Source organism: Leucoraja erinacea, chromosome 35, assembly GCF_028641065.1.
Source record: "Leucoraja erinacea ecotype New England chromosome 35, Leri_hhj_1, whole genome shotgun sequence".
Lineage (NCBI taxonomy): Eukaryota > Metazoa > Chordata > Chondrichthyes > Rajiformes > Rajidae > Leucoraja > Leucoraja erinaceus.
In genome coordinates this window covers 11,989,130-12,004,279 of record NC_073411.1, presented here as the reverse complement: position 1 = coordinate 12,004,279, position 15,150 = coordinate 11,989,130, and the positions used below count along the sequence as shown (strand labels likewise).

The 15,150-nt window shown below is 46.8% G+C and overlaps 1 protein-coding gene across 2 annotated transcripts in view; it reads right to left on the bottom strand.

Annotated features, from left to right (window-relative positions):
- LOC129713339 (substance-P receptor-like) overlaps positions 1-13,084 on the bottom strand; it is a 35,753-nt gene extending 22,669 nt beyond the window's left edge. The window contains exon 1 of one of the 2 annotated variants that reach the window (XM_055662323.1): positions 12,356-13,084. In XM_055662323.1, coding sequence (XP_055518298.1) covers positions 12,356-12,747 — 392 coding nt within the window. In that variant the 5' untranslated portion in view covers positions 12,748-13,084. The remainder of the gene's footprint in view (positions 1-12,355) is intronic. The other variant, XM_055662322.1, reaches the window with a different exon arrangement.
- Between the last annotated feature and the right edge of the window lie 2,066 nt (positions 13,085-15,150).

Genomic DNA, 15,150 nt, shown 5'->3' with positions numbered 1-15,150 from the left:
AAAGATAGACACAAAGTGCTGGAGTAACTCAGCGGGTCAGGCTGCATCTTTGGAGAAAATGGATGGGTGACATTTCGGGTCGGGATCCTTCTTCAGGCTGATTGTAGTTGGGAGAGTAGGGGGGAACTGGAAGTGGAGGAAAAAGCAAAAGAAATAAGGACCAGCATAAAAAAGAAATGGCTATGAAAAGAAAACCAATAAAAATAAATTGAAGGGTTTTATTAGTCAATTGCCTTTTCATTAGTCCTTGTTCGCATATTTCGCTTGGGCAGCTTACGATCCAGATGTATGAATATTGATTTCTCTAACTTCAAGTAACCCTTGCTTTCCTCCTCTCTCCATCCCTCCCCCATCCCGAGTTCTCCGACTAGTTTCACTGTCCTCCTGATTAATTTTACGGTTTGTCTACTTCGTTGTCACCTTTCCCCTCAGCCAACAATGAACCATTGTGCACTTCCTGGAGCATCTTCTGCTTTGATCTGTCCTTTCCGCACCTTACCCTTCCATATCTCTAGTTTCCCTCTCTCCCCGACTCTCAGTCTGAAGAAGGGTCTCGACCCGAAACGTCACCCATTCCTTCTCTCCAGAGATGCTGCCTGTCCTGCTGAGTTACTCCAGCATTTTTGTGTCTATCTTCGGTTTAAACCAGCATCTGAAGTCCCTTCCCACACAGATATTTCTACACGGTTTGCATTTTGTCAGTTTGATATTTGATTGATTATTTAATATCAAATATTATTTTATATGCTTGCTTCAGCCACTCAGTTTTTACGTTGTGAATGAGTAGGTTGTACACTGTGGTACACAGTTCTAGGCATGGTACCACTGACAGATATATTGGCCTCAAAGGAGTTTTGCCCATTAACCAAACCCTTAATGTAGCACAGTTTTTATTTTACACTCTTCACTTAATGTAAAATATTTGTTACGATAGATATATGTAATCCATTTCCTCAGAGAATTAAGATAATGTACAACCAAATGGATTATTGATACACGTGTCGTACACAATCCATTTATAATCCCTATTAGGGCTCGTAAACTAGCACTGACATAGGTCAGTGGAATACAGGTAGGTCAGATAATTCAACAGGATGGTGCATTAGGCTCGAGGGACAGAATGATACATCTGTACCGATGTTCCAATTAGCATCAAAGATGTAAAAGAATGTATCTCCATGGGCGTTTTAGTATCATTGCTCGGGATTAATAGATAGTAAGGTTAACCTTCGGGAAAGAGTGATAAATGGCAGCACAGTGGCACAGCTGATCCTTCAGAGACCCAGGTTCGATCCTGACCTCGGGTGTTGTCTGTATAGAGTTAGTACCTGCGACAGTGTGGTTTTGTTATGGGTGCCCCGTTTCCGGTTTCCTTCCACGTACCAAAGACGTGCAGATTTATAATATAATATATAATTTATAATGCAGAATTGGCCTCGGCAACATTTTTTTTAAATGTTCCCAGAGTGTAGGGAGCGGTTGACAAAGTGGGATAACATAGAACGCATAGAATCACACCGTGTGGAAACTTGCCCATGCCAATCAACATGACCCATCTACACTAGTCTCGCCTGCCTGCATTTGGCCCAAATCCCTCCAAACCTAACCATGTACCCGTCACAAATGTTTTTTTTAATGTAATACCTGCATCAACTACCTCCTCCGGCAACTCGTTCCATTTATATATCATTCTTTATGTAAAAGAAAAGTTCCCATTAAATCTCTCTCCATCCCCCTCACAATCTCTCTCCATCCCCCTCACAATCTCTCCCCATCCCCCTCTTTTCTCTGGTTCTTAATTCCCCTACTCTGGGTAAAAGTCTGTGTATATTTACCCTATCTGTTCCTTGATCGAACACGCACGCATGCACGCACACGCACACACTAATGTGAATGGGCGATCAATGGTTAGCATAGACTCTGTGGGCCGAAGGGCCTGTTTCCATGCTGTAACCCTGAACTAAACTGAAGGCAGCGGAGCTAATCTGATTGCCCCTGGATGATCATCTGTGGTGAATGAGCAGTGAAGTCTTGTCGATGCCATTGCTAATTCTTGAGGATCTTGAATTCTCATATTTAGCTTGTATAAAAGTCCTGGCGAGCTATATCCTCAGAGCTGTTGTTAAGGACATTGCTGGAAGAGTTAACGCCATGTAAAAACTACTTCACACAAAATTTAGTTTGCACAATGTGCACAAGATGTCGAATTCTGGATATACAACTATGTGTCTATTTATTTTGTTTAGAGCATGAATCTATTGTAACAAATACAGGCATCTCTGGAGAAAAAGGAAAGGTGACAATAGACAAAAGGTGCAGGAGTAGGCCATTCAGCCCTTCGAGCCAGCACCGTCATTTCTTTACTCAGAGAGTGGTGGCTGTGTGGAATGAGTTTCCAGTGAAGGTGGTGGAGGCAGGTTCGTTTTTATCATTTAAAAATAAATTGGATAGTTATATGGACAGGAAAGGTATGGGGGGTTATGGTCTGAACGCAGGTGTATGGGACTAGGGGAGAATACGTGTTCGGCACGGACTAGAAGGGTCGAGATGGCCTGTTTCCATGCTGTAATTGTTATATGGTTATATGGTGATCATCCCCAATCAGTACCCCGTTCCTGCCTTTTCCCCACATCCCCTGACTCTGCTATCTTTAACAGCCCTATCCAGCTCTCTCTTGAAAGCATCCAGAGAACCTGCCTCCACCGCCCACTGAGGCAGAAAATTCCACACACTCACAACTCTCTGTGAGGAAAAAGTGTTTCCTCGTCTCTGTTCTAAATGGCAAAATTCGGGTCCTTCTTCCCGACCTGATGGGTCTCGACCCAAAACGTCACCTATTCCTTCTTCTCCAGAGATGCTGCCGGACCCGCTGAGTTACTCCAGCATTTTGTGTCTAACTTTGACTGCTGTTTTCCTGCATTATGACAGTGCCGACACTTCAAAAATATGTCATTGTTCATGAAAGACTTTGGTGCGGGGTGGGGGAAGCTAATGTTGTGAGAATTGTTACAGAAATGCATGTCTATTCTTCCAATTGTTTACCCGAGTGCCAATTATTAAAAGGGTGCAAAATTCCTGACAGACAAATTACAGTTCCTGATTTAAAACATCTGATATGTCGAGGATAAACCATGTCAAATACACTTCGTGCAAGGAGTGTGCTTGACAAATTTGATTGTAATCTTTGTGTAATTAATATACGAGTGTTTCCTATAATTATTTCAATTGCTGTACGAGCAATGGCACAAAGATTTCTTTATTTATAAAAAATAAAATAAAATAAAAAAGTTTTGGAACTATTTAGTCGAAGACTGCACTCTCGTCAAGTCTCATGTATTGTACAATGTGCTTCTGGAGTTTCTTCTAACCTTATAAGGGCACAGACCTGAGGTCCACTGGTCCTATTAATCATGTCTCATTGCAAGTAACTGAATCTCTCCCCTAGATTTACCGTCTGCCAGCTCTCTCTTACTTTTTAACCAGAATTTTTTTATTTTTTTTTATAAACTTAAATGTTTTGTTTTCACCGATTCCAATTGAAATTTCATAGCAATTAAATTCTGCAGTACAATGTCTTTGTCAGCCCTGGGGCTAGCCAGTCATATTATGTCTCTCCAAATACTCCAGTCAAGAATCTTGAATCACTTTAGGAACATATCCCATTATTGCCCAGGATGATACAAAGACAATTTTGCAACCTTTTCTGCTCTGAATGTGTTTAAAATGTGGAAAAGAGGCTCAACTTTTGGCAGTGGGCATCATCTCATAAGTGATAGAAGCAAAATAGGCCATTCAGCCCATCAAGTCTACTCTGCCGTTCAATCATGGCTGATCTATCTCTCCCTCCTAACCCCATTGTCCTGCCTTCTCCTCATAGGTTCTGGCCTTGCCAGCACTGACTGGCGGAAGGGAGGTGTTTGAGAGGTGACAATATACAATAGGCTTTCATCCTAACATCCTAATCTGAGGAAAGACATTCTTGCCAGAGAGGGAGTACAGAGAAGGTTCACCAGACTGATTCCTGGGATTCAGGACTTTCATATGAAGAAAGACTGGATAGACTCGGCTTGTACTCGCTAGAATTTAGAAGATTGAGGGGGGATCTTATAGAAACTTACAAAATTCTTAAGGGGTTGGACAGGCTAGATGCAGGAAGATTGTTCCCGATGTTGGGGAAGTCCAGAACAAGGGGTCACAGTTTAAAGATAAGGGAGAAATCCTTTAGGACCGAGATGAGAAAAACATTTTTCACACAGTGAGTGGTGAATCTGTGTAATTTGCTGCCACAGAAGGTAGTTGAGGCCAGTTCATTGGCTATATTTAAGAGGGAGTTAGATGTGGCCTTTGTGGCTAAAGGGATCAGGGGGTATGGAGAGAAGGCAGGTACAGGATACTGAGTTGGATGATCAGCCATGATCATATAGAATGGATGTGCAGGTCGAAGGGCCGAATGGCCTACTCCTGCACCTATTTTCTATGTTTCTATGTTTTCTTCTGTGGCTTGGTAACAGATTTGGTTCAACATTGCTCTTGGGAAGCTACTTGTGATATTTTACTATGTGATTGAACAATGCAAATGACTGCTGCAGCTGCATGACAGCATCTCATCATCTTGGTTTAGTTTAAAGATGACAGCATGGAATTAGGCCCTTTGGCCACTGAGTCCATCCTGACCAATGACCGTGCGTACATTATGCTACACACCAGGGACAACTTACAGAAGCAAATTAACCTACAAACCCACACGTCTGGGAGGAAAGCAGAGCACCAGGAGAAAACCCACGTGGTCACAGGGAGAACGTACAAACTTTGCACAGACCGCACCCGTGGTCAGGATCGAACCTGGGTCTCTGGCACTGTAAAGCAACACTGTAAGACAACTAGTCTTTCTGAGCACCTTGAATCTAAAGGGCCTGTCTCACAAGCTTGCGACTGCATGCGGCAAGCGCGACCTAACGTGGTTGCTTGAGCCTTACGGCCTCGCGGGGCCGGTCCCACTTCGATCGCCGGAGCCGTATAGAGTTGTGCGGAGCCGGTCCCGACATCGCGCGGGGCTCCGAAACACTGACACTGTCCAAAAATTCCGCGTGGCAATGGCCTGCCGGCCCGCAGCCGCCTCGACGCCATACGCACCTCCACGACGGGCGTACGCAACGTCTCGACGCTGGTCTTGTTTATCTTCCAGTTCCTCCCCCATACAATCGGACTGAAGAAGGGTCCCAACCCGAAACATCACCTATCTATTTTCTCCTGAAATGCTGCCTGACCCGCTGAGTTGCTCCAGCACTTTGTGTCCATCTCTGAACCTTCCTGATATTCATAGTAGCAGAATTAGACCATTCTGCCCATCAAGTCTACTCTGCCATTCAATCATGGCTGATCTACCTTTCATTCTCAACCCCATTTCCAGCCTTCCCTCTGTAACCACTGGCACTTGTGCTAATCACCAGTCTCTGTCAATCTCCACGTTATAAAATATCCATTGACTTGGCCTCCACTGCCTTCTGCGGCAATCAATTCCACAGATTCACCAGCCTCTGACTAATTACATTTCTTCTCATTTGCTTTCTGTAATCGAATTCTGCATGCCTTGTGCACTTTGTATCCTTCGACTCAAATCCCTTGATTTTGATATTTTCAATTGCCTTCATGATATTCAACCCCTCTCCTTCAATTAGCCAACGCTATACACCCTTCCCCTTGCAGAATAGGAATAAACAGATGCCATTCCAAAACTTGCCGTAAACATCATCAATCTCTCGTTTACCCTTTCCCATGAATTTCAGTCTGAAGAATAGTCTCGACCTGAAACATCACCCATTCCTTCTCTCCTGACATGCTGCCTGTCCCGCTGAATTACTCCAGCATGTTGTGCCTATCTTCGGTTTAAACCAGCATCTGCAGTTCCTCCCTGCACAAGCCATTTTGGAAACCTTGCTAAAGAATTTCTCCTGAACCTTCTCTTCAGTATCAGGAGCACAGGGCCAACCTGGGTTTGACCCCTTCCTTGAAAGATAGAAAGGCAAGTGCAATAGTAGGTTACACATAAAATGCTGGAGTAACTCAGTGGGTCAGTCAGCATCTGTGGAGGGAATGGACAGGTGATGTTTTGGGTCCAGATCAATTTTTGTTGCTGATCTTGTTACACTTCGTAGAACAAAGGACAGAACAGACCCTCTGGTTCACTGTCGGTACCAAATATAATCCCTGATTAAACTTAATCTCTGCCTGCATGTGATCCATACACCTCCACCCCCCGCATGTCCACCCAAAGCCTCTTAAATACCACTATCATCTGCTTCCACCACCACCTCTGGCAGCACATTCCACACATCCACCACTCTCTGTGGGAGGGGAAACTTGTCCCGAACATCCCCTTTAAACTAGCCCCTCTCAGCCACATGAAGCTATTTGAAAAATCGGGGTTATGGGGAGAAGATGGGAGAATGGGGTTGTTCGATTAAAATTCCCAGCCTCTGCAGCTCCTTGTTTCCTAGTACCTCCAGGTTATAAGGTCGACCAGAAGATGATTTTTACCAACAAGATATTGGTGTGGAAACGGGCCCTTCGGACCAACTTTCCCATGCTGACAAACATGCCCCATTTGCACTAGTCCTACCATCCCACCTACCTGCGTTTGGCCCATATCCTTCTAAACCTGTCCTATCCATGTACCTGGACAAAATGTGTGGGAACATCACCCATTCCTTCTCTGCAGAGATGCTGCCTGTCCCGCTGAGTTACTCCAGCACTTTGTGTCTACCTACCCATATAGCTGTCCAAATGTTTTTTCAAACGTGATGATATTCGATTTTTCCCTCTTGTCTCAATCAACTTTGCATTTACTTGAAGCTCTTCTAAATTTGATTCCAGTGGAGAAATAAACACAGTCATCATTTTCCAAGCAGTGCGATGCAGATAAGGTGTTTCAATTACATTTTCTCCTGGGTGGTTTTTATTCTGGCACTGGGAAGGGAATGAGTAGGATTATTGAGTTTGGCAGGATGTAAAGAGCTGAAAATATATTGTCCGGGGGTCCCCAAGGAGTACTCTCATCAGTGTATTTCAAGCTGATTGCTTTTGGGCTGTCTTGCGTTATAATTCTCAGTAACTTCAAAAGGCGAATGGACATATTAGAGAGCCAATACCTCATTGCAGTGAAGTGCAGAATGAACAGGACAAAATAATCCAGAAAAAACCATTTTGGACCCAACCAACAAACAGCTAACAATGGACTATTTCCTTTATCATTGTTACTTTTTTGCATATCTTTCATTGTTCTTTATCTCTCTACATCATCGTCTATATCCCTCGTTTCCCTTTCCCGTGACTTTCAGTCTGAAGAAGGGTCTCGACCCGAATCGTCACCCATTCCTTCTCTCCAGAGATGCTGCCTGCCCCGCTGAGTTACTCCAGCATTTTGTGTCTATCTTCGGTTTTATCCAGCATCTGCAGTTCCTCCCTGCACAAGCCAGTTTGGAAACCTTGCTAAAGTATTTCTCCTGAACCTCCTCCTAATATCCTAGTTCGGTATCAGTAGCACAGGGCCAACCTGGGTTTGACCCATGCTTTGATAGATAGAAAGAGAGGTGCAGATGCTGGAAATCTAAAATAGCACCAGTAAAAAATATACATACAAAGAGCGGTGGGTGTATGAAATGAGCTGCCGGAGGAGGAGTGAAATGTCCCTTCTCTCCAGAGATGCCGCCTGTCCCGTTGAGTTATTCCACCTTTTTGTGTCTATCCTTGTAAATTTTCTCTGTACCCTTTCCAGTTTGCCACCATCTTTCCTATAACATGGTGCTCAGAACTGAGCACAATACTCTAAATGTAGCCTCACCAACGTCTTATAGAACTGCAACATAGCCTCTCAACTCCGATACTCAGTCCAATGAGGATGATGGGTTCCTGTTCAACCTGTTAAACAACTTCTGCAAGAACCAGCGCGCCAGACGCCGCTATCATTGTTACGAAAACAAACTCATTGCTTGCAAGTATATTCAACGTGACAAATCCATTGCATATTTACAAATGGCAAGAAACGTCGCCAAGTAAACCGAATTTAACTGAACAAGGCACTTAATGTGTGGGAAGGAACAGCAGATGCTGGTTTAAACTGAAGACAGACACACAAAATGATGGAGTAACTCAGCGGAGGTAGACAAAAGTGCTGGAGAAACTCAGCGGCTGAGGCAGTATCTGTGGAGCGAAGGAAATAGACAACGTTTCGGGCCGAAATCCTTCTTCAGACTTCAGCGGGACGGGCAGCGTCTTTGGAGAGAAGAAATGGGTCCAGTCACGGAAAAATGCCTTTCAGTCTGAAGAAGGATCTCTCCAGAGATGCTGCCTGGCTCGCTGAGTTCCTCCAGCACTTTGTGTTTTGCTCAAGAAAGACTCCAGCATCTGCAGTTCCATCCATCCCCAATCAATTCGTGCAATTAATTAATTGATTTCTCCAGCTAAAACCCATCTGTGTTCAATTAAATTTACCCCCCAATTTCTCACAAAACGCAGCCAGCCTTTTTCCAAAAAGTGCTCGGCGCGACACCACCCTCGGGGGCTGCCTCTGATAGAAGAATTTCAATGAAAATGTTAACGTAATATCCATCGACTGCCAAAGATCCGACATGCTCTGTTATTACGTCAGAATCTCAGCATCTGCAGATTTTTTTCAAACCAACTTTCTGATGAGTCTGTGTGCATTGGGTATAATGATAACACAGCAATGTGTAAGATTGCCAGATACCCGGGTTAGGTTGAGCGCTTTTGCGTTGGAAAAGATAGCGCAGAGCAGGAGGAATGCATTAAGACCGGGGGCCGAACTTTGTACAATGAAGTGTGTTTGTACAGGAACTGCAGGTGTTGGTTGACACCGAAGATAGTCTCAAAATGCTGGAGTAACTCAGCGGGTCAGACAGCATAAGCATCTCTCGGGAGAAGGAATGGGTGGCGTTTCGGGTCGAGGCCCTTCTTCAGATTAGATTCGGGGACATTGTGGCGAGATAAGGACTCTTGTGTGGCGTGGTAGACCAAACGGCACACACACACGCACACACATACACACACACACACACACACACACACACACACACACACACGCGGACTGGTTGACGCAGATGGATAGACCATGACTTCAGGTTGCAAAGGAAAAGAAAAGAAAATGACCTCCCAATTGGGGAATAAACAAGGAACTGCAGATGCTGTTTAACCCCCAACAAAATACAAAGTGCCGGAGTAACATAGTGGGTGAAGCAGCATCTCTGGAGAACATGAATCCGACCAGAAACGTCACCAATCACTATCCCCCCCAGAGTTGCTGCCTGACCCGCTGAGTTAACCCAACATTTTGTATGTGTGAATTGGACACTCGGGGAACTGCAGATGCTGGTATTTTGAACAAAACACCAGATGCGGGAGGAACTCTGCTGGTCGGGCAGCATCTGGGGAGGGGAGAAATGTAAGTGGGACGGGGGGAGATAGAGAGACGACTGTTCGGGTCGGGACCCTTCGTCAGTCTCGACCCGAAACGTCGCCTATTCCTTCTCCCCAGAGACGCTACCTGTCCCGCTGAGCTGCTCCAGCTATTTTGTGCCCATCTTCGGTTTGAACCAACATCAGCAGTTCTATTCCTAAACCTTTCATCAGGATTGGATTGGGACCATTCTACGAATTCCCATCTGAACGAAAGATGTTGGACTACTCTAAAACCAACCAACCCCCACAATAACTTTGGCCCCGTGTCTGACTCGGATCAGGGTTCACCCGTGAACTGCTTCGACATGTTCTGTCCATGTCGCTCTTACGGGCTCGGAATTCCAGAACCCGACTACATTTCTACATTTCTTCCACCACACTTGCCTCCCTTCATCCTCGATCTCTGTTGTGGAGACGAGAGCTTCCCTATGTGCTTTGGGGAATTGTATTAACCGCGATTAACTCTGCTATCAGCCTCCTCTGCTGCAGATTAGCAACTCGGCGCATCCATCTCCCTGTTCTCCAGTATCCTGGAACATTTCTGCCCCATTCCTGGTGGTCCCTGTAGCGTGCTGATCTGGCGGAATACACTGGGCTCGCTGTGATCTATCTAATATTTCATACCTTTCTGGTGTTTTACTCTAACTCGAGTATCTCGCGTGCTTCCTTAACCTCTATGATCTAATATGTTATACCATTCAGATCTTGCACTCTAGCGCGAGTATCTCGCTTGCCTTTTTAACCACCGTAATCCGTGATCTGTGTAATATTTTGGACCTTTCTGGTCTTGAAGGGGAGAAGGCAGGAGAATGAGATTGAGGGGGGAAGATAGATCAGCCACGATTGAATGGCGGAGTAGTCTCGATGGGCCGCATGGCCTCATTCTATTCCTATCTCTTATGGACTAAGATAGTTATTTTCTGCCGTTTTCACACCTTACACTTCCATATCTTTAGTTTCCCTCCAGAGATGCTGCCTGTCCAGCAGAGTTACTCCAGCATTTTTTCTGTCCATCTTCGGTGTAAACCAGCATCTGCAGTTCATTCCTATACACGAAGATGGCGAGGCTGGTTCAAATCCCAACGAGTGGAGTGAATTCAATCGGTGAATTCAATTCACTGCTGAGTTGATGGTTCCATGCTTATTTGATGACTTTCCATGGACAGAGAAGGCAGATATTTCTAAGAGAAGGCAGGAGAATGGGGTTAGGAGGGAGAGATAGATCAGCCATGATTGAAAGGCAGTGTAGAGTTGATGGGCCGAATGACCTGATTCTTCTCCTATAACTTATGAACCTACTACTCAATCTCGTACTTTCTTAACCACCGCGATGAATGACCCACCTAATATTTTGTACTTTTCTGGACGTGAACTCTAAATGCGAGGATTTCGCATGCTTTCTTAACCACCGTCTGTCTAATACTTCATGCCGTCCTGTCCTCATTCTTGAACGTTGAGTATCCCATATGCTTCTTACCCACCGATTCTATCTGAGGATGCCGCTGTCTCCAGGGATTCGTGAAGCAGGGGGGCACAGTTTAAGAATAAGGGGTAAGACATTTAGAGCGGAGACGAGGAAACACTTTTTCTCTCAGAGAGTGGCGAGTCTGTGGAATTCTCTGCCTCAGAGGGCGGTGGAGGCAGGTTCGCTGGATGCTTTCAAGAGAGAGCTAGATGGGGCTCTTAAAGATAGTGGAGTCAGGGGATATGGGGAGAAGGCAAGATCGGGGTACTGATTGGGGATGATCAGCCATGATCACATAGAATGGCGGTGCTGGCTCGAAGGGCCGATTGGCCTACTCCTGCACCTATTGTCTATTGCCCCTTGACCTGCTCCGCTAGATAGCTCGTAGACACAACATGCTGGAGTAACCCAGCAGGTCAGGCAGCATCTCCGGAGAAAATGAACGGGTGACGTTTCGGGTCGAGACCCTTCTTCAGACTGGGAGTCGGGGAGAGGAAAAGGAAACGAGAGATAGACGGAAATGTGGAACAAATGAATGAGAGATGTTACTCCAACTTTTTGTGCCTATCTTCGGCAATCTTCAGGCTAGATGCAGGAAGATTGTTCCCGATGTTGGGGAAGTCCAGGACAAGGGGTCACGGTTTAAGGATAAGGGGGAAGTCTTTTAGGACCGAGATGCGAAAAACATTTTTCACACAGAGAGTGGTGAATCTCTGGAATTCTCTGTCACGGAAGGTAGTTGAGGCCACAGTCCATTGGCTATATTGAAGAGGGAGTTAGATGTGGCCCTTGTGGCTAAAGGGATCAGGGGGTATGGAGAGAAGGCAGGGATGGGATACCGAGTTGGATGATCAGCCATGATCATATTGAATGGCGGTGCAGGCTCGAAGGGCCGAATGGCCTCTACTCCTGCGCCTATTTACTATGTTTCTATGTTTCTAGCCCAGCGGGTCAGGCAGCATCTCCGTAGAAAATGAACGGGTGACGTTTCGGGTCGAGACCCTTCTTCAGACTGGGGTGGGGGTGGGGGGTGGTGGGGGGGGGGGGGGGGGGGGGGGGGGGGGGGGGGGGGGGGGGGGGGGGGGGGGGGGGGGGGGGGGGGGGGGGGGGGGGGGGGGGGGGGGGGGGGGGGGAGGGGGAGGATGAGAGATGTAGGCGGAAATGTGGAACAAATTAATTAGAGATGTTACTCCAACATTTTGCGTCTATCTTCGGTTTCAATTTTTTTGCAGTTCCGTCCTGATCATTTTGTAAAACCACCTCAATTCCTCTAATTCTGTGGTCTCCCTCCCCAAATGCATCACCCTCGCACGGGAACCGTGCGAGGTTGATGCATTTGGGGAGGGAGTCAATGGGATGCGACTTTGATTAACCCAGGAGGGAATTGGGGTTTCGAACCCCCGTTAGAAAGTTCACCTGTCCAGCGCGATGGCGGTCATGGAGTAGATGCTCGCGAACATGGCCGTGATGGGGAAGAAGTTTTGGAAGCGACAGTAGCCGGCGCCAAAGTACCAGTCGTTGTGGATGCTGTATACAAAGTTGATAACGGTGTTGAAGGCAGCCATGGAGACCTCGGCGAAGGCCAGGTTGACCAGCAGGTAGTTGGTGACCGTCCGCATTCTCTTGTGGGCCAGTATAATCCACATGACTACCAGGTTGCCGCAGACAGCCACGACCACCATGGTGGAGTAAGCGAGAGCCCAGAGGATGATCAACCACTCGGGTTGCAAGAATTTGGTGTCGGTGGGCTCGGTGCCGTTGCCGGGGCTGGAGTCGTTCCAGGTGCCATTGGCGGCGGCGATGTCCATAGCGGCGTCTCTGACAACCCCTCCCTCACTTCTCTCTCCACAGGGAGAGAGAGAACCCAGTCCCCAGTCTGATAGCCCTCTAACCTTTAGAAGCTCCGTGCATGTTGGGCAGAAGCAGCCCGCGATATCCAGCAACCAAATTCGCTTATGCCCTCTTCCCCCTTCATAGGGCAGGTCTTCCAAGTGAAACTTTGCTGATCCATGTGTGGCTTTGAGTGTGGGCAGCGGCGGCGGCGGCGAGTGTCCAGCCCTTGTTGTTTCAGCCACAGGTGTTGCCTTGTCGTGCCGCCTGGCAGACACACACTGAGAAATGGGAGGCGGCTGCTGGTGGATTTAACACCAACCTCGTTGCACGGGAGACGTCAGTGCTCGGGGAGGGAACGCTACAACAACCGCGGGACCTCCCCCTTCCACCCCCTCCTCTTCAATTGTCCCCCAGAGACCCCTCTTCACCAGATCTGTGGAATAAAAGGTGCATTGCCTCTTAGACTGCCAGCGAGAGACGAGAAAGACGGCAACTGTACGTTTTAATCCATTGTGTGTAAGAAGGAACTGCAGATGCTGGTCTTCACCGAGGACGGACACCAAATGCTGGAGTAACTCAGCGGGACAGGCAGCGTCTCCGGAGAGAAGGAACGGGTGTCATTTCAGAGTCTGAAGAAGGGTCTCAACCCGAAACGTCACCTATTCCTTCTCTCCAGAGATGCTGCCCGACCCGCTGAGTTACTCCAGCATTTAGTGCCTATCTTCGTCATAATTCATCGTTTGATCTGTATCGCTGGTTGTACAATTGTCTTGGCTTTGGCACAGTTATGGCTATTATATATATATATAGGGTATTATTAATTATTGGGTTAGTGGAGCAGTTTAAAGAGAAGCAAGTAAGGATTTCATTGTTCCGTTGGCAATTAAACACACTTGACTCTTGGGCAAATGCCACATTTTTTATTAAAGCGACGCTGTGTGATTTATTTTCGATAATGCAAGTTCCTTGGCGACAAAATGACATTCCAGTCCAAACATGTCCAGTTTAGACAGCCTTCTGAATGAGCAGTATAAACGCCGTGAGGTTTGTGTCGGAAGGAACTGCAGATGCTGGCTGACAGCGGAGATGTCGAAACACACAACATGCTGGAGTAATTGAGAGAAGGAATGGGTGGCGGTTCGCGTCGAGACTGTGCTGTCTGCAGCCCAGAGAATCCTCGTACATCAGCCAGCGACCGCCGTGTGTTCTTCTGCAGCGTGTGAAAATGCTCCAGCAAGCCTGTCTGCTAGTCGCAGAGCTGGGCCACTTCGACTCTGATGAAGCATTCATTTAAACGAAAATAGCTCGTTCATTTTGCCGTGCAGGGAGGAAATGCAGGCGCCGGTTTGAACCGAAGATAAACACAAACAGCTGGAGTAACGCAGCGGCTCGGGCAGCATAACTTCGGGTCGAGACCCTTCGGCAATCTCCAGAGATGCTGCCTGTACCCGCCGAGTTACTCCAGCATTTTGTGTGTCTATTTTCGTTTAATTTTACTGCTGCGCGTGGAGTTAAGGGTGAAATGTTATTTCAATGAATCTGAAATGCATCTGCTTCTAATGTCAATTCATTGCAGTTTCATTTGGCTAGCCCATGGCTCTCAGAAGCATGTCACCCGCCCACTTTCCGACTCACCCCCTCGGCGCCGCCAGCGACAACGAGGACGTGGCTCCCTCAGTCACAACTGACGTCAACGCATGGTTGGTCATCTCGTTTTTAAGTGTCACTTTTAAATTTACTTCCCCTGCTCTTTCTGAAGATTAAATCCCATTATAACTTGTCATACAGCCATGCGGCGTGGAAGCGGGTTCAGCGGCCCACGCCGACCAACATGACCCATCTGCACCAGTCCCACCTGCCTACGTTTGGTCCAATGTCCTTCGAGACCTGTCACACAGATAATAGGTGTAGGAGGAGGCCATTCGGCCCTTCGAGCCAGTACCGCCATTCATTGTGATCATGGCTGACCGTCCTCGATCAATAACCCGTGTCTGCCTTCTCCCCATATCCCTTGATTCCACTAGCCCCTAGAACTCTATCTAACTCTCTCTTAAATTCATCCATTTGGCCTCCACTGCCCTCTGTGGCAGGGAATTCCACAAATTCACAACTCTCTGGGTGGAAAAGTTTTTTCTCACCATAGTCTTAAATGGCCTCCCCTTTATTCTGAGACCGTGGCCCCTGGTTCTGGACTCGCCCAACATTGGGAATATTTTTCCTGCATCTAGCTTGTCCAGTCCTTTTATAATTTTATATGTCTATAAGATCTCCCCCTCATCCTTCTAAACTCCAGTGAATACAAGCCTAGTCTTTTCAATCTCTCTTCCTGTGACAGTCCTATCCATGTACCTGTCCAAATGTTTCTTAAACATTGTAAA